At 39.1% G+C, this 20,836-nt stretch overlaps 1 protein-coding gene and 1 long non-coding RNA gene across 2 annotated transcripts in view; one reads left to right on the top strand and one right to left on the bottom strand.

The window, feature by feature from the left end:
- SPIRE1 (spire type actin nucleation factor 1) overlaps window positions 1–20,836 on the bottom strand; it is a gene marked incomplete in the record, with an annotated part of 193,860 nt that overhangs the window by 171,871 nt on the left and 1,153 nt on the right. Inside the window, 1 exon segment of the mRNA XM_034762583.1 lies at window positions 2,646–2,680. Coding sequence (XP_034618474.1) covers window positions 2,646–2,680 — 35 coding nt within the window.
- Window positions 1,994–20,826, top strand: LOC117873334. Its single transcript, XR_004644695.1, has 3 exons — window positions 1,994–2,254; window positions 17,227–17,293; window positions 20,278–20,826. It is a non-coding gene; the product is annotated as an uncharacterized LOC117873334 (long non-coding RNA).

The following is a 20,836-nucleotide window of genomic DNA, read 5'->3' as shown; positions in this document are numbered from 1 at the left end:
AAGTTTAAAAGAAAATTAAAATGGAATCAGAGTAGACAGGCCCCAATGATACCCCCTTGGTCTAACCTCCCCCCAAAATTTTAATCAAATTTGGAGCCAAATCATCACCACCATGAACATAGAAACAAATGAGTGGCAGGTGACAGAAGCAGAGGGGTAAACTCAAACATAGGCAAAGCTTTGCAGACTTTGGAGCTCAGTGCAATTCAGATTTTCCCATAACAAACTTATGGGACGAGGACCAGACTGCTCTGTAATTTCCAAATTTATTTTCCTGGAATATGTACAATTTCTCAAAATCATGACAGGACACATTTTCTGAGACCATTGGACAGAACAAGAAGTCTGAGAAGGTTGTTTCAATTTACAAAAAAATAATGTCTTGATGGTCACTTAAGGCATGTCTACACAGCAAAACAAAAACAAAAAACAAACAAAAACCCCCTCCAAACTTGTGGCAGCAAGCCTCAGGGCCATAGTCTACAGACTGAGGCTCGCACTCCAGTGCTAAAAATAACTATGTAGATGTTGCAGTTCGGGCTGGAGCTCAGGTTCTGAAGCCGAGGAAAGGCAGTGGGTCAGAGCCCAATCTGGAATGTCCACATAGCTATTTTTAGCACTGTAGCGTGAGCCTTGAGAGCCTGAGTCTATAGACATGGGCTATGAGAGTCGCTGCTATGGGTGGGTTTTTTTTGCAGTGTAGACATATCCTTAGAGATGTGACAATCATAGCAACTGTAATTATTTCAAAACAAACTATTTCTTTAAAAGAGAAAATGTATAATTTAGTCTGCAAATTTTAATGTAATTTGAGAATTTTTAATCTATGTGTAAACTCAGACTGTTAGCAGCTGATGTCAAGCAGTTAGTATAGAACAGTATTACATAAGGTCTTGGAATTAACCTATGAATGTGATGAGATAATAATTTGAACATAAGAATACTCATACTTTGTCAAGTATGTCAATACTTTGTCAATCCTGTGTCAAGAGACACTTGTGGTACCAAAGAAACTGCCCCCGATTCTCAACCTGCCCCAGCCAAAATGTAAATTGGAGAAGGCTGAGAGCTGTTCTTATCTACCTACAGCAGCTGGTTATGGACCCTAAAAACCATGCATCAGCTAAGAATTGCTGTAGGGGAGCAGCACTCCATCCTGTTCCCAGCCCATCTCTCCCCACTTCCATCATGCCCTAATACTATGAGGAAGAGTGGAGTTTGGCATAGGAGAGTTCTGCTGTCTTTATGTCAATTGATAATTTCCCTCTGTCAGGGGAAATCCCAACTGGCCACCTATAGCCATATTACATGTGTACAGGAACTAGGACTAAGAATCTGATCCATAGTATTTATGTACTCAAAAAAATATGGTAAATTAAAAAAGAAACGTAATGAATGTATACAAAGTATTATCTGTATTGATATGTGGTAAGAGAGTCTTGTACTTCAGTATATTTTAATATAATTGAGAATATTTACATCTATTATGATCACGTACTGAATATTTTTAAAGCAACCTTTAAACACATTTTATTTATTTTGTTTGTTTGACACTGGTCACAGATATCAATTGAATATATGCTAAGCAAATATTTAGAAAATTATATTTGCCTTTACTCAACATGGTGTTTACTTCGTAGAGAGAAATGCTCTGCATGGTTTAACAATATTAATCACCTTCATATCCAGCTTTAAGTGTGGTAAAAGGATTATGTATTATTTCATGAAAGGCAGCAGACGAACGCTTGTTTGTATATTTCTAATCTCCTAAACATGCCTTTATAATGAAAATTCATAACCCTTGTTGACATTCATCTGAAAGAACAAGTGGTTCTACAATCTATCTCAGCAGTCACAAGTCAGCAAAATGATTACACACAAAGCCGCTGATACATTGACCAAAATAACTTGTTGCAACTTATATGGGTCATGAGGATACTAAAATATCTGTTTATTTACCTGCACTATCAGTAATACCAGTGTAGCCCTTGCCAGTTTCCTAATATAGCACAGCCAACAGGCAGCACAGAATATGATATTTTCAAGGCCAGACTAATAAGTGCTCATTTTTTGCAAAGTCTTTCTTTGCTTCTTGGCTCTGGAAAGGGAAATTTTAAAAAGAATATTACAAATCATGAGGACTTTGCTCACACAAATATGATGATCTTGCAGTCGTCTGATTATTTTGCTCCCAACTCTTGACAAACTAAGTGTAAAGAATCATCAGGCATCTTGAATTGCTTCAGATCATGCAGTAAGTATACAAATCATTACCATCTTTGAGCCAGCTAAAGTAAGTGTATTGGGAAATGGTTTCTATGAAAGAAGCTATACAAAATAAGATAATGTCTGCATTATGCAACACATAAATTAGCTAAAAATTGAACCAATGTATGTTGCCTGCATAATCTTTCCCACTTTCTTTCTTCCCTTTATGAATGTAGGACAGAGTATCCTGTAGCAAACTATTCCCTGACTATGTAGCTATTAACACAAGCCATACATACATTTTGTATTTTACAGCAGGACTTGGTAATGATAAATGTAGGATAAAAATATACAGCAGTTTCACTTATGAGAAATTTGTAGCAAGAGGTGTGCTGAATTAATAAACACCAACAGGAAATTTGAGATATTTCTCTTACCTCTGTTTCTGTGCAGTGTGAACGTCCTGATTTACCTGCAGGAAAAAATTAAAGTTATTTTCAGATGGTTTAACGTAAAAGACAACAGCCAGCTCAGAACTAAACTCTTATTTAAGTCCCTTAAAACCACACTGACATGAGACGTTGCTATATCCAGTACAGATCCATTTGAACTGCTCAAAAAGTGCTTTTCTAGTCTGCTGCTTGAAGTCCATTTCAATCAAGGAAAAACAATTTAAAAATAATCAGCAGTTAACGTGGTACGTAAAAAGTGATGGTACTGTTTTCAGTAACTTAATTAGGCACTTCTCTGGCTTCCATCATGGTAACATGAGTGTGCCTATTCTTTGTTCCACTGAAATGTGTGATCAAGTAATATACCCGTTTATGCATCACGTATATTTAATAAGAACAAAACCAATTTGTTTATTTTAAGCCTTCACAGCGCCTATTTTTATAAACATGAAGCTTCAATGCACTTGACATTATCATTAGATGTATGCGACTAAATTGTGTAAGCTTAAACTCGTAGCAGCAGCATATACCTATAGACAGATAGGAAAAAAAAAATCTATTTCCTCATGCTCTAAGTCATATATCTAAACCCCAAATGGATTCATAAGAAAACACCAATCATTTTATTCATATCATTACTTGGGGGTAATAAATATCAATACAAGCATGATACATAAGTTCAAGCACAGAGAGACAATTAAAGTAGATAAGGTTGTTCTTCAGAACATCCTTGTAAGCCTCTCTCATCCAGTTTTCCAACATTTTATTAATCTAACACTATTTTTTATTTTGCCTGATTTGTGATTATTTAAATAATGATCAATAAATCGAAAAATTCCAGCCCTGCCTTTTTTTTTTTTTAAATGCAATGTGGCACTCACACAACCAAATTATAATTCATGACCCTGAAGTTCAGCAGAACTAACTCTAGAAGAATTAGATGGAAACCTTTCCATCTTTCCCTACCTCCTTTATTCGGACAGCCAGAAACACTAACTAGGACTCCTCCTATGATCATACTGTATATTGAAAACATACATTACTGAATATGTCAAGTTAATGCCACAAAACATGCTCAGGGAATCTATAACTGGCTGTAGTTAAGAACACTCTCTCTTTCTATAGACACGAAACAGAGCATGTTAATATACGTCATTATTCCTCCTTTCTCCCCCTTAACAACTAGATGTAAGAAGGAAAATGGAAATGGAGAAAAAAACCACTGGATTTCTGTTTGTTTTCTTTTAAAATTAATATTGTTAGTCAAGCTCAGCAAGTTACTCAGCAAGTTAGATGCATGACAGCAACAGAATCCATCCATATGATAAGACGGGAAAGCAGCTCTTAAGAATCATTTGGATTCAGGCCCAGGGTCTTTGGTGGCTTTCTTCCAACTTCAAGCAGCATGGACTCAGTTGATCTTAAGGAACCCAGATGAATTAAACTCTTAACACATGATGGACTATGGTACAGGGAATTCACTACATGTGCTCCTTTTTGCTGTGGTAAACATACTCAAATAGGACCACAAATCATGAAGAGAAGAAGTTGCCAGCTTCTGCAGAATGTCTCTCAGCAGGAAGAAACCTGTGCAAGGTCCCCATCAGAGTTTTCCTTAATTTGTTCCACTGGGGAGGGAGGTGATGGGATTTGCTCCTCTGCACAACAAACAGGGATTCCACTTCCAGAATCACTGATTTCAGGGGATCTGCAGAAGGTCAGGGTCACTTAGGCAGAGAGTCATTGTGCCTCCACACTAACTCTGTAGCCCCCTGGCATTTCCTAACTTCTGAGCGATTGACTTTGCAACCTTAATAATTTTATTTTAACATAGTTTTGTAGGTGTACATTCCTAGGTTTTTTAAAAAGCAAAGTAAAAAAAATAGAAATTCCACCATGTGGGTTCTTGACACCCACATGGTTCATCACCATGGCAGGAACCTTTAGATCTACCACACAGATCTCTGCCATTTAAGCTAACAGAATAGCTGATAGTAGTAGTATGTAGTTGTCCTCGGTGTGGAGCAGTACTAGAGGGGAATGGGACGCTATGTCAACGGGTTCACGGATATTTGCAACAGGGGAATGGTGAGACTCAGGGATCTTTGGTTCCATTCCAGGCTCTGGACAGGAGTGTGCTCTAGTGGGTCCTGACTCTTCTGTCCATTCCCCTCAAGTGTGAGCCCTTCTGCCCCATTTACTAGCACTGTTGTTCAGTCCTTAGGGACTCTGCCATTTAGTTCATCAGCATTCCCCTTAGAAAGTGGAGGAGAAATGTTGAAAACATATTGGCAAAGTTGCAAGGACCAGAGGTGCATAGAAAACTAGGAGTATTATTTAGCGTATTTCCTGCCAAGCTGGGAGAAAGAACATGCAGCTCAACCAACTGATTAGCATCATATCACCACATAGACGAGATCAAGCTGACTTGATGTGTGAAATTTAAATGACATACAAAACTGCCTGGGTACTAAGAAGATTCAACATACATTCAGATAAAATCTATTTTTATTTCTCAGCTAGTCACTTTTCATATTGAATGGGTTTGTTGAACATACCCTTAACGGGTATGAGACAGCTAGCTCGCAAAAATGTAAGTCATTCACCTTCACCTTGAATTGTAGCCAACATAAACTGAATGCTTAGCACTGTTTTCCTATATTAGCAGGCAGAACTCAAGAGTGTCTTTTAAAGACTGCTTTTAATTTTTTTTAAGACCATTATGATTCCAATTGAATCATGGAGGACCAACATATGTATACACGCACAGAGCATTTTTGGTTTCATGTAAGATGTACATGACTGTTACATTAAATAAATAGGACACAGTCACTAAAAATTTTAAATACAATTTAACTATTTTCTTAAACAGATGAATTTATTGATAATGCTGTTCCAAAAACATAAGGAGGTATTTCTCCAAAGCCCAATTAATAAATATCTCCAACAAATGTACACCCCAAATGTTAGGATACATGTTTTGCAAAAAGTGTATAGCATTCAATAATATACAGCAGTGTTTCCCAAACTTGGGACACCACTTGTTTAGGGAAAGCCCCTGGCAGACAAGGCTGGTTTGTTTACCTTCTGCGTCCGCAGGTCCGGACAATCGCAGCTCCCACTGGCCACGGTTCGCTGCTCCAGGCCAATGGAAGCTGCGGCGCGGGCCAAGGGACATACTGGCTGCCGCTTCCAGCGGCTCCCATTGGCCTGGAGCAGTGAACCCCGGCCAGTGGGAGCCATGATCGGCCAGACCTGCAGACGCGGCAGGTAAACAAACTGGCCCGGCCTGCCAGGGGCTTTCCCTAAACAAGCGGCGTCCCAAGTTTAGGAAACACTGATATACAGAAATCCACCAGAACTTCAAGTCACCAAAAAACTGGGCACAGGTTGAAATGACTCTCCAATGCTCCAACACATGAGATCTTTAAAACTACTTACTAGACAGTTTCAACTACTGTGAGCACAACAGGTGCATTCACTATTACATTTTAAAGCAATGTTCAGGTCCTAAGGGGATAAACTTGATATTTACAGTCTTAGCCAAAACTTCAATTACAGTTCAGGTGCCTCAACAGAGGCCCAAAGGTGTACAGATTGTCAAAATGACATTTTATCTAGTTCATCTCTGATACAGATACACCTTCATTTACCTTTGATATATCCTACATGCTTCCTCTTGAGGGGGAAGTACATGTGAATTTTAGAAGATTTCCTTACTTCACGAATGCTGACACCAGTATTTAGATTTATCATCACTTTTCAAGGCAGAATAGAGTTCCTTTAATTTCTCTGGGGTCTGTTTTTAAGGTAACAAATCTATAGGATGGATCAAGTTAGGTTATTTATCCCCTTTATTTGCAAATGCTCCAACTGGGCAACAAAACAGAAGGCATATTTCATAGAATCATAGGACTGGAAGGAACCTCAAGAGGTCATCTAGTCCAGTCCCTTGCACTCATAGCAGGACTAAGTATTATCTAGACCAGTGGTTCCCAAACTTTAACAACTTGTGAACCCCTTTCACTAAAATGTCAAGTCTCATGAACCCCCTCCTAAAAATGAATATTTCCAGGGATTTTCTTCTTTAACTGAGTATAAATTATAAAAGCAGTGATCTTGGAAATATAAAATTTGTTTTTATGACATGCTTATTACATACTAATTTATTATTAATCATTACAGTATTTTTATTACATTATAAAAATAGCAACACTCTTCCAAGATCTCACTTTCATAGTTTGTAGCACTTTGAATAAGCCTGTTATAAGACAAGGCTCCTACGTTTCATCAAGGAGTATCAGATATGAAACAGCATGAAGGTATTTAAGAAGCCAACTCAAAGAGTTCCTCCTACACAAGCATTCAGGTTTTGAGCAGTCCAGGCAAACAACACACGTTACAACGAAGCTTAAACTTGTTCTTCATAATAATTTTAAAAACAATACTAGCTGCCTGTTTAATTTTAAAAACAGCAAAAAATATCCACCGCCCTTTCCATTTCTTATAAGGAGTCTTGAAGTTTGATAGATAGGCTTGCTTTGATCTGCTTAGCTCTTGGAAGTCCAGGGGCTAAAGGCTGCTGGCCCCGTGCTGCCCGGGGTCCCTAGGGACAGCTATGTCCGCCATTAGGGAATTTTTCCCCAAGAACCCACTGTAACATTTCGCGAACCCCAGTTTGGGAACCACTGATCTAGACCATCCCTTAAAGATGTTTGTCTAACCTGCTCTTAAAAATCTCCAGTGATGGAGATTCCACAACCTCCGCAGGCAATTTATTCCAGTGCTTAACACCCTGACAGTTAAAAAGTTTTTTCTAATGTCCAACCTAACCAGGCCTGGCTGCAATTTAAGCCCATTTATACCATTACTTTGTTTTACCACCTCATACGCAATTTCTGCCACATGTACTTTATAAATTAAGAACAGACACCAACATATTTCTGTAAAGCTGCATAACATTTCAGATCTAACTACAATTATGCATAAGATCACAGAAACTGACATAGTAGATAAAAAATTATTTGGGGACAAGTCTGTTACCCTTCTAAGTCCCCTCTATTTCTGCAATATTTCTTTGACCACGTCGCCTCTCTCTTTGCATCTTTTTACTGACTCCACCTTCTCTATCACATAAAACATAAGCTACTTGTCTTCACTTTCCAAGCCATTAATGATCTATCCACACCCTACCTATCATCTCTAATTCATTATTGAGCCATCAATGCCCACCTCCAATCAGCCCATGATGCCAGCCTCCATCACGCAGTTGTTGCATGTTCAAACAGGCACCTTCATGCTTTCTCCCATGCCACTCCGCATGCTGGGTTAAAGGAAGTTGTACAATGCATATCCACATCCATGTAAATTGCTGAGCACCCTCAACTCCCAAATGAGGATCAGGATTACACAGGACTGAGTCTTAGATTCTTCCATCACAAACTCCCATTTGTAACAAACCTCCACCCCGCCCCACCCCACGCACCCCCTGCCAACAAAAACGTCACTTCCCCTTCAATGGGAAAGGAACAATAATTGCTGCCGTATCCACAATAAGGCAATGCTCTATTTCTTTACCATAAAGAAAATCTAAAGACTTGTTTGAGCGTTACTACCAAACAAATTAATTTCATATATTTTAGATAATATATAATTTAACAAGATGCGTTGAAGCTACGTTGCTACTGAAGATATGCAGATTGAATCTGAAGCTTTTATTTTCATATTTGTGAGGAGGAACGTATCAGCATAGACGAGAACTGAATTTCATGCTTGCAAAAATTATGAACAGTGGACACGAGTGGTACAGTACATTAGCAGATTTACATTTCACTGTGTACCACACAACAGCAGATAACAGTTTATGTTTCAGCTGACTATGCTCAGGAGATGCTGAATACAACTAATTAGGATCATATCCTGCATGTGTAGCAAATATCACACCCCATATAATCTGTACAAATTTAAACTGATCAAGTGACTGACAAAAATAAATTGCTAACTGGAGGTCTTTATTAGGAACGTGGAGCAAACCTGTACTCAGTTCTCTCTGGGATATTCTCTGATGGGCTATAGACAGGTGACTACCCATAAGGGTGACCTCTCACACAGATTTCACTGTATGAAGTTGCAGTGCTAACTTGCTTCAGAGACTTGTAGAACTGTTACTGTTGGGAAGCAACGGGAAATATGATTGTACTCTTCTGCATTTCATTTACTCATGTATTAACCAACACAACAGCTTTCACTATCCCTGAAAGTGAATAGGAACTGAATACGAATATGTTTTGTTTGGCCAGAATTGCAGAATCTGGATTAAAGTAGTGTGATGCTATCAAGACACCTACAACAATAAGACAGACATAATTTACAGTCAGTCTAGTCATGTGATCATTCCTCCCTCCCTCCCACCCCCAAGCATCTTTGCAGCATTCACATTGGAACCTATACAGGATATCACTAACAACTACAACCCATAATCAATGTGGACCATATCCTGAAAGAATTTTTTCACAAACAACCCCCCAACTTCATCATCAGAAGCACTCAACAGACCAGGACCCACCAACTCAAAGCGGCAACAGACCCTGCCGTGACAACAGATGCAAAACCTGAAGACACATCTCCACTGCTACAGTGATCAATACCCTCCCGCCACAGCACACCTTTCAAGATCCATGGGTACTACACATGCCTATTACAACATGTGATGTACCTCATCCAGCGCACTACATTCCCCGATAACAACTATGAGGGTGAAACCAGACAATCATGCTCTCAAATGAACTCACATAGAAAAATGATAAAAGACAAAAACACTTTATTACCCGTAGGCAAACACTTTTCATAAAATGATCACTCCATATCTGATCTCTCAGTCCTCAGCCTCAGAGGAAACATGCACAACACCTTCAAAAGTCAAGCCTGGGATCTTAAATTAATAACTTTGCTAGACACTAAAAATCATGGGTTTAGGCCTGGTCTACACTAGAAAATTTGATCAGTTTAACTACATCAGTCAGGAGTGTCAAAAATCCACATACCTGACTGGCATTGTTAAAATGACCTAAATCCCTGTATACACAGTGCTGAGGTCGATGGAAGAATTCTCCTGTCGACCAAGCTACCACCTCTCAGGGAGGTGGATTGCCCCTACACCAACAGGAGAAGCCCCATTGGTCTGAAGGGGTAAAACAAATAACCATTTTCATATTTGATCTCTTTAAGTGACGCACCTAACACAAGAGAGAAGTTGGTCCAATAAAAGATATCTCACCCACTTGTCTCTCTAATATCCTGGGATTGACATGGCTACAACTACACTACATACACCTAATACAATGCCTTTTTAAAATGAGCCCAATTTATCAGTAGTCCATGCTTCTTTACAGAACAATTTGTGGGCCACTCCAGGGGCTAACAGTTCATGTTTCAAAAAGTTCCTTTGTAATTAATATCTGATGTGATTTTAGGAAACCTCTAAGACACACACACAAAATAACTACTGTAAGTGAGGCAATTCTATGCCTAGCAATACATCTGAAACTCATTTTAGGTGCAACATTAATTTGCTGTTTAAGTACTATGCCTGCTTTCTTACAGTGTAAAATAAGTGTATACCTAAAGTAGATAATCATATTCAGACAGGATCAGCGTGGGAAAAAAGTATTCTGCAATGAATAAGGTGGAACCATCAGAGCATATAGCATGATGTGCAATGAACTGCCTAACATGCAAGTCTGTGATTAACTGGTGAGAGTAACTCAGAAACATTCTAGAGTGGAGATGAAGTTAGAGGTCAAGAAAAATCTACCTTCAGTGTTTCTCAGGTACCACTCAAGATTTAAAAAAAAAAAAAAAAAAAAAAAAAATCAGACACTCCAGTGATATTAAGTGCTGGCTGAAGATGTCCTTTGATTAACTAAATACAAAGGGAAAAATACATATTTAGTCTAATTAATAATGTCTCATGAATTTTTGCCCTCATTCTCCATGGCCACCATCTCCCCCATTATTGCCAATAGGGCTTCAGCCCAGTTTGTCCTCACTGAAGTTGGCTGCCATTTCCTTCCCATTCTGCATGTGGGAGTGAGGCTGTCCCATAGTAAAGATAGGAAATAATTCCCACCGTTTCTAGTATGGCTGAAGCCAGGCTGCCCTCAGGCAAGATGGCCATACCAGGTAGTCGGAATGTGCAGGAGGCCAGAGAGAGGGAAGAGGAGTGCTGAGGAATTTAGTAGTCAGGGAACAGACTCAGCATTGTTAACCCCAAGTGTTTAGAAACTGTGAGTCAGGCCCCGAAATATAGTGAGATTTTAGAAATATAATATTTAGTTTGCCTTAGATTTTTGAGCCTTTAGGGTGCACACTGGTCACATTTTCAAGCTTCTCTCTGAAACTTTAAGGACAGGAAATTTCCTTTTTTAAATTGAAGTTGAGATTATGATGTAATCAGTTGATTCCAGGAGCTGGAGCATTAAGAACACCAAATATTGAGAGACTTTTGATAAAACTGTGGGAGCTGGTAACACCAAGACTTGAGAGTGTTGCAGGGCAATGTGGAGAGGTAGGAAAAGAGACTACAGGTGCTGGGCAATATCGGGGAGCGGAGGAACATGTTGAGGACAGGAATAAAAATGAAATGGGGCGACAGACAAATATGGAGGGAGCAAGAGGGAGTCTAGGATATGGCAGCAGATGTAGGGACAGCAGGTAAACTAGAAGGGGAAAAGGAATGTGAAGTCTGAGAGGAGACATTTATTGGGAGAAATCCTAATTCCACTAAAGAAAATGGGAGTTCTGCCATTGTCTTCAATGGAGCCAGGATTTCACCAAAGCTATTTACCACCATCCTAGTTTGATAATCCTGCAGCATACAATTGTATTCATCTTTCTTGTCAATTCATTACTTTTGCCCAGTCTCACAGTCTTTTTTACCTCTTATGCCTCCATTTTAAAAGTTGTTTGTTCTCTACCTTGGCTTTAGTTTTTGCATACTCTTAATTGCATTGTATATCTGTCTGGCTTCTGTTACTTTGAAAATGTGTTGTGCTAAAATTTACATTTCATTCTCAATCATATTTTAATTATCTACATTTGCCAGTAAGACTAACCTGAGAGTGTATTTGAAGTGGGACAGTATTTATTAAGCATTATAAAAGTATTTTTATAAGCATTACTAAAGTATCAATCGCCCTGCGCTAACTCATGAATTCGTCTAAACGTAAAAGAGGAATGTCCCCCATCCTAGTTCTTGTACCACAAAATTAAAAATAGCCTTCTTATGCTATGTTCCCAAACTTGTAGGATTAATCCTTCATAATTTATGTCCAGGGTGTTAGATATCTTCCATTCCCCTCATCATGTCACGTCTCAATTACTGCAACAGCCTTTTCTCTGGCCTTGACAAATGCCATCTTGCTCCCTTTATATTCATTCATAATGCTACTGCAAATATCATTTTTCTTGCTGGTCGTTTTGACCATGTCACCCCGCTCTTTGCATCTCTCCACTGGCTCCCCCTACTCTATCACCTCAGATATAAGATGCCTGTCTTCATTTTCAAGTTCCTTCATAATCAATCCTCACTCTAGCTATCATCTCTCATTCACTACCAAGATGTCAACTCCCACCTCTAGCTGGCCCACAATACAAGTCTCCACCACCCATTTGTTAAGTTTTCAAACAAGCCCCTTCATGCTTTCTCCCATGATTCCCCTCACACTTGGGAGGAGCTCCCAGAAAACCTCCACAGAAAGCCCTCCTTATCCTCCTTCAAAACCTCCCTTAAAACTCTACATTTCTGTGATGCCTACAAAAAATTTGACTGCTGGTTAGGCTGCTGACTACCCTGATGACCAATATGGTCTCTAGTTTCCTGGTACTCCCCCATCTGTCTGTAATCATCTGGAGTCTCTTGTTTATACTTCGATTGTGAGTTATTGGAGCAGGGACTTAGATATCTACTCAGGACTAATTTTTAAACCCAACTGAGACTTGAACCAGATCCAAGCCCATCCAACCCAAGAAGGCTGAGGTGTTTTCCGACCTAACCCTTCCCTCAGAACCTGAGTCAGCACTGCCACTATCTCCTGTCCTTAGGGTCAGTGCAGCAGCGGCTGCGTCCTCGGCTCCCATCAGTCGCAGCCCCCTGCTGCACCATGCCGACCCCATGGGCAGGAGGAGGAGAGCCAACCTGAGCATGAGAGGGTCAGGTTGTTTTCCAACTCAAACCCATAATTGTAGTCAGGTCCCGCTGGTCTTGGATTGAGCAGTAGGACTCTACAGGGACAGTATTGTTGTTCTTTGTTTATATATTGCTTAGCACAATGGGGTCCTGATCCAGGACTAGGGCTCCTAAGTGCCACAGTAATTCAAGTAATATATAATAACTATTCCATAAGAACATAAGAATGGCCCTACTGGGTCAGACCAAAGGTCCAGCTAGCCCAGTATCCTGTCTTCCGACAGTGGCCAATGCCAGGTGCCCCAGAGGGAATGAATAGAACGGGTAATCACCAAGTGATCCATCCCATGTTGCCCATTTCCAGCTTCTGGCAAACAAAGGCTAGGGACACCAATTTGGCTTTTCTTGTCTCAGAAATTTCATCTCATCATTGTTCCCTTTGATCTGGCATTCTATAGCAAAATCCTATTAACTTACCCTTTTTATTATCATTATTGTCATGATAACCTACAATGTCTGAATCCTACAATTCTGCCAATATTTCCTAGAGCAGTAGGTTACATTTAGGCTAAATTACAGTAGGTTATATTTAAGGCTATTTCTTGCTTTTATATTTTCCTTTGATCTTGCCTAAAATCTCAATTGTTCATTATTTATTCCTCATTCCTTCATTGATTTGTCAACCCACCACATTTTGGTTATATTCCCTTGTGTGTGTACTTCAAGGTCACCCTCTATTTTTGTCAGGCTTCTTGCATAAGTAATGTTGTAGACACATTACAAGGTGTCTTTTGGCAATATACTTCTTCCTTACCATGAAGTTTTTTGTCCTTTTCTTATTTGTCATCTCCCTCTCCAGTCTTATCTACGCTAGAGTTTTTAGCCATCAATGTAGGGGCACTGGTGTGAACTCTTAGTGCACAGGGTATATCCCTGTAAACCATGATTAGAATTAATGGAGTTTACTGGTATAGCTACACCAATGGCAAAAGCCAGTGTAACAAGGCCTAAGGTTCATGGTAGCTCTTTCACAGCTTAACACAAGAATTGTTTTTCTCTTCCTTTCTAGTGACTAGTGTCTGTTCCACTTCCACCCTACCCCATTAGTTGATATAAAATGATGCCTGCCATTCTTACCTGTCCACTCTATCAATGTACTGAGGACTACAAGTAACTATGAGGCTTTAAGAAGAACAGGAGTACTTGTGGCACCTTAGAGACTAACAAATTTATTAGAGCATTTATTAGTCTCTAAGGTGCCACAAGTACTCCTGTTCTTCTTTTTGCGGATACAGACTAACACGGCTGCTACTCTGAAACCTTTCATTATGAGGCTTTAGGATACCAAACTTTACTATAATTAAATAGCAGTAAGTCTCATTTCTGGATATGTTAAAATAAAAACTCAAAGTCAGAGATAATTAAACATTAATTTAAGCTTATAAGGAGTACTAATTTCTCAAAGCATACATACTTTCAAATATTAAAAGCAACAAATTTTAAAACCAAAACAGGGAATTCATGGCTATTCTGATGCATTTATCACAGTTCAGCGCAACTGTGCCTCTCCTCCCCCTCTATAGTTCCACAAGGGCACCCCATCTAGGCTTCCAGCTTTCCAGCCATCATCTCTCTTGGATGGAGACCAGCATCTCTCCCCCTTCTGACCAAGATATTTCCAGGCAGAACAATTCCTTGCCTTCTCTGGGTTATTTCCAGCAAAAGACAGTCTTCCTAAGCAGGCATGCTTCGCTTCTTTCCTCAGAGACGGTATACAATATAATTGCCCCAGTTACAAGTTACCACACAGTTCTAAGTAAGCACATTTTATTCTTAAGGTAAAAGCAATACACAGAAAACATATTAAAAATTACAGAAGGACTTGCACACATGCTAATAAGCTTACCAGAGATGCAACTCCAGCATGGGCTCTGGTAGGTGAGCTGTCCTTCAAAACCCCCACACACAGATGTTCCTGTCGTTTCGAATTCATAACACTCTTCTGCCCAGAACAGTAACCACACATGAATCTGTGAATCACTCATTTATCTGGTTAGGTTCTTTGAAGAAAACCTGAATATGTAATCAGCCAGACAACAAGTCTCTGCTCAACTCTACAGCTTCAAATGGATAGATTCCAGGTGTTTAATTTGCATTTCCTTTATACCAATATTTCCTAGGAAATCTACTTCATACGTATTGTCTCAAAAAGTACTTTGAAGTTCCTAATATCTCCCAAAGATTGCATTAATCCTCTTGTTCTCCTAAAGAAGTTCCATACAATCCCACAATACATAAACCATTTGCATTTTTAACATAATGGGCTTCTAAAATACTTAAGCTTAATTCAGTAAAGTTTAACTTAATTCAAAAAGGTTTGTTGAAAATATTACAGGAAATTGCCATCTGTCACACCATTTTCTTTCAAAGGGTCAATACTACTAGAAGTATGATGTCTTTCCTTTCTTTAAAAATAACCTATATATATTTTTCTAAACAATGTTTTTTGAAAGACCGATGGGCAAAAAGCATTTCTTGCCATGAACTAGATCTGAAGTTAATAGGCCCCATATACTCTTTTCCAATATAGAGTCACACAAAGGCTGCAAGAAGGGCAGAACAGCAGAAACCATTCCCCTACAGTATACAGTCCGTGAAAACCACTCTGTAGTCAACACTCTACAAATCTTTTGGGGTAGAGGCAAGGAGCACACATTCTCTGTGCTTCCATCAACTAGTGGAAGATTTTGAGGATTAAATGTGCATAATAATTAATGCTGGTCAAACGAGCAGTAATTCTCCACTTTGCCTTCTATCAGTGGGCGTGTGAGGTGGAGGATGGTGGAAAAGAACATCCACTGACATCACCGTTCTCTGGGAAGCCACACGCTCAGTAGAGAATGGGAAGGGAGCACTGTGGATGTGCCAGCCCTCATGATTGACAGCTGGAGACTGGCTTTGTGAGATTTTCAAACCACCGCTTGCCCCCTCCACAATTCCTCAAAGCCATCCCTCCTCTTTAGGAGCTCAATCCAATCCCCACTGAAGTTAACAGACACCTATACATTGACTTTATACAGGTATTGGATCTGGCCCTAAGGGAGCACGTAAAGGAAACTGAGACTTCTGAGTATATTTTTCCATCTCAAAGATTTTCTCATATGTAAGGAATATGTAAGCTAGAGCTTTTAATAACTAAAATTTGGCAGATCAGTTACAGCAACAACCTTATTTCTGAAAAGTAACCTTATATTTGTTCAACTCTAACACTGATGAATACATTGCCAAGGATTTAATATCAGTTTTTAATAGTCATATAACTGTCACCTCAACTATATGCTTGAGGTTTAAATAATATATAAGAAATGCTTATTCACAATAGCATTTATATAATGAAACATCTCTACACCAAAATGTTCTAATATTTCTCAATGACCAGTTGCCGGTCTCTGAGATCTCCCTGACACAGTTTAGGAAGGCAGCAAGCCAGTCCCTGGTACCAAAAAGACTGAGAAACACTGATCTAACTTATACAGAGGTTTTGTTTTTATCTGCTCTGGCATTTTATCAAATGTTGCTATAAATTAATTTTTCATAAAACATAAGTAACGAAGGACAAACCATTTGAGTTAAACATATTTTGTACCTTCTTGGTTTCTGCAATTTTATATAAGAACCCACATATCTGTAGCATTTACATACCAGAGTAATTATGATTCACACTAAGGTGATCATAGTGGACTCAGCACTTCATTTCTGCTAGATTAATCTATTTATACTTATTACATTTTTAATGTTTATTTCTTCCCCATCTAGCAAACTGATGAGATTTGCAATATACTCTGAAGACAGACAGGTACTTTATAGGCATCTCTAAAGCAAATTCTGTAATACTGCTTTATCTCTGCATTTGCTGTTCCATTAGCATATGCTATACTGACAGGCATGACTGATCACATCCTCAACAAAGCCTGAATGTTCACTAAACCAAGATACCATTCTCGGGGGACTCCTTTATTTGCCCATACACACAGGATTCCATTGTATACAAAAACAGCAACCAACATCCAGTATTTGCTTCTTTTGATAAATTAAACCTGTACAATAAAGCTAGAATCAAATATGCTTATGTGTATACTACAGAAAAATAAAGCTTGGTGCAAGAGACTAGCTTTTGAGCTCCACATGCCCTGCAGGAATAAAGATGAGTAGGATGGACTAGCACCTAAATTCAGAATATCTTTGCTTTTATTCATTAGAAATTTAACAGAAAAAAATATTTTAAATGTTTAAAAATGTAGGATCCTAATCATTAACATAATGCACAGATAACTAAAACAAAGTATTTAAGAATCGTTTTCTCTTTCATGTACCTCATAGGACCCAACTTCAGAGTTATTTCTTCTGTACAAACTGATGACATTGCAGACCTACACAGCTCTTTATGGTAGGTAACCCTGGGCCTGATCCAAAACCAATTTAAGTCAATGGAAAGGCTACAAATCATTTCACTGAGCTTTGGATCAGGCCCTTTATGCTCATCTGAACTAGTTGTGATACCATCAATTTCTGCAGGAGGAACAGAACAAAGCTGTGTTTCTTCGTTTTATATGCTAAGTCTAGTCAGTTTCATTTTAAAAATCTATTTATTTGTAAATTCAAAAATAGCTGTGTATTCCCCTAATGATGTAAGGCAGGGTTTGAAAAGTCCACTTGCAGGAAGCTGTTCTGGAAAAATGCCATCAATTTCTGTAGAATCTGTTTTTTAATTTAAATAGTAATTAATTTCTAGCTTTTATGTTTGTGGAGATAACGTCGGTTTAATCTTCCAAACACAAACTAATGCAGTGCTGTCTTCCTAAGTCTACAGACAGCTCCAGTGCCTGTGCTACTGCTCATTGCTTCCGAAGCTACAGCAAAATGAAACTATGATTCTTGTTAATTTTCATTGCTACTAACCAGAAGACTGTGAGTAGCAATGAAAAGCTAGAATCAGGTTTATTTCATGTTATTGCTGCTTGTGAAAGCCATGAGCCAGAAGCATTACACCTACCCACTGCAGAAGAGGACCTTAAAACAGAGGCTGAGAGAATAGTACTAAAGAACGCACACCCTCAGAACACCTTGGCAGAATCCAGAAAGCTGAGGAAGAGGTATATTTTGCAAAACCACTCCCAAAAAATTACAGCTGTCAGAAGGATATAGGGTGGGAGGGAGGAACACAGAGAACATTGCTCCCTTTCAGCAGCCATGGGTGGTGTTGAGTGGAGGATTCAAATTTATCAGACACCTATCAGCTGGAGGCTGATACAAAAGATGGAGCCAGTGAGCAGGATCTAGGAATCCCAGCATCTTTCCTTTTTCCAGTATATGGGGAGGAAGAAGCATTGCCCCCTTGGCCACCTCCTCCACCCAATCTTTTATATCAATCTTTGGGTAACGGGTTTGGTTCTCTGGCTCTTAGGTGTATAGTAAGATTTTCAAGACCTAAACATGAGTAGGTAATATGAATAGATGTTTGAGGGTGACACACAAAAAATAAGGAGAAGACAGGGAATAAAATGTAGGAAAAGAGAGAACATTATATAAGGGGTTGGAGGGAAAAATGGAAAAGAAAAAAAAAAACTAGGCCTTGTCTATACTAGGATTTAAAGTATAATACACCTCTACCCCGATATAACGCTGTCCTCGGGAGACAAAAAAATCTTACCGCCTTATAGGTGAAACCGTGTTATATTGAACTTGCTTTGATCCGCCGGAGTGCGCAGCCCCGCCCCCCCAAGCACTGCTTTACCGCGTTATATCCGAATTCATGTTATATCGGGCTGTGTTATATCGGGGTAGAGTTGTATTAGCTAAGCAACACATTTTAGAAGTCTAGGGTAGACAAGGCACACTACATTTAACATGAGATAAACTGGTCAAGTTAAGGCCTAATGAGGAGCCTGAGCTTTACATCACACTTTAATCCTTGCCTAGACAGGGCCTTACTGAAGGCAACTAAGAAAAAGATATATCATGATCTGTTATAAGAAAGAAAAGAGGAAGTGGAGTGAAGCCAGGAAAGGAAAGGAGGTATAAACAAAAACGAGAGAGATGTAATAAGTTAATACATTTTCTGAAAAAATGTCTGATTGAAAATGTTAGAAGTAAAATGTGCTTCTGCAGTGCACAACTCTCTTCCTGTGTCCCTGCAAAATGCAGGGGCTGGTTGTGGAGGTTTTGTCCCACTGGTTAGTAGGAGTTGTGTAAAATTTTCAATTGATGTAATATCAGACTTTTTATTTATTTATTTATTTAAAAAGCATTCCAGATCAATTTTAAATTGGAATTTCCGTTAGACTAATATCACAAGATTAGGTCTTATTTTTCACCCTATGTATTTTGATATTTGTATGCACCCTCACTAGTTCCAGACAGGATTACTGTAATTCTCTGCCACTGTTTGTCCAGACAGACATCTTTTAAAAGACTTCATTAATTCATAATTCCAGATTAGTATTCATGTTCTAAATGCTTAATTTATGTTACTCCCATTTTGAAGACTTTATATAATAATCCTCTGTCTTATATCAATTTTCAAATCTTGATTCCTATTAAGGAATTTCACTGACATTTACTCTTATCACGATGTGGACTTTTGGGATGCTATTATCTGTGAGATCTGCTTCACTTTTATATCCTTCATACTGACGGTTTTAGATTTCATACAGAAATCAAGTTTCGTTTACATAAAAAAGAGCTTATAGGCTTTTTCACTTATGAACATGAGCTTTGAAACTCCATGAACTTAAAAATTTGATGACAACTGAAAATACATTATTTCTATAAGCTTTAAAATACCTAGTGGTATGTGCTATGTCACTGGCAGATATAGATTGTTTTGATATTTGGCTAATGTTACCATACCTATCTATAACATCAATCTATTTCTGGTGAGTGTTCTAAGATGCTGATCTGTTTTCAAAAACGTTTTAGGAAACGTAATATAATCAGAGACATTTGAAAGGTACATCTTATAAATACTTATAATATGGTTTTATATTACTCAGACACCAAAATATATATTATACACTATAATTATAATCCATTATAAAATACTGCACATACATATTGTATATCTGTGTGGGCGTCATACATTTAAAATATATTTCATATCCTGTATGTTCTACCCTGGATATCAAAAATGCATACAAATAAGCTTTTATTATATATGTTATAGTATTACTCCCTAACCACTATATGCCTCTGTTAATTTGGTCTTCTCCCGAAAAATTTACTACTTTTTTTTTTTTTGGATGCCAAATGGCACAAACAAAGGCACAAAAGAAGGCATACACCGTTAATACCTCCTCCTCCCCCTCAACATTCAGTCCTCCGAACACTGTGCACGGTCTCTCTGACAGCTGCTCTCTTTGTTTTGCTTTGCAGCGCCTTCCCCCTCGTCATGCTGACCTACATGGGCAGCTTTCATCGATTTCCCTTCTCCCGGCTCCCTCTCCCACCAGCAGAAGGATTCTGATTGAAGGAGCCGCCGGAGCTCTCCAAATCAACACACACACCCTTGTGCACCTGGGGCACTGTTAGTCAGTCCAGCTTGGTAGAACCAGTGCAGTGTTACACTAGACAAGCTATCGCAAAGAAAGCCACTGAGTCCGATTTGCTCTGACCCCTTCTAAAGTGCAGCACACACACCCCCCCTGGGGCCCCGCCTCCCCGAGCGGTCCGGCTATAATTCTCTGCCATTCTGCGGGCTCTGTGCTGCTCGTCTCCGCAACAACCACCATGGGGGGAGACAAGATGTACAATAGGACCCAACATGGGAGACCCCTGACCCAAGTTCAATACAGCCATTTATAGCAGGGATGGTGAAATGAGACATTCATACACAGCGGGATTCACACACGGGCGAACCAGGAGCAGAATCGCCGTGCCCGCAGGCGGACGGGGTCCTGGGGAAAGGGATTTACTCCCAGTGTGAACGGGAAAG

Source organism: Trachemys scripta, chromosome 2 (genome assembly GCF_013100865.1).
Source record: "Trachemys scripta elegans isolate TJP31775 chromosome 2, CAS_Tse_1.0, whole genome shotgun sequence".
NCBI classification, from domain to species: Eukaryota; Metazoa; Chordata; order Testudines; family Emydidae; genus Trachemys; species Trachemys scripta.
This window is presented reverse-complemented; position numbering and strand designations above follow the sequence as displayed.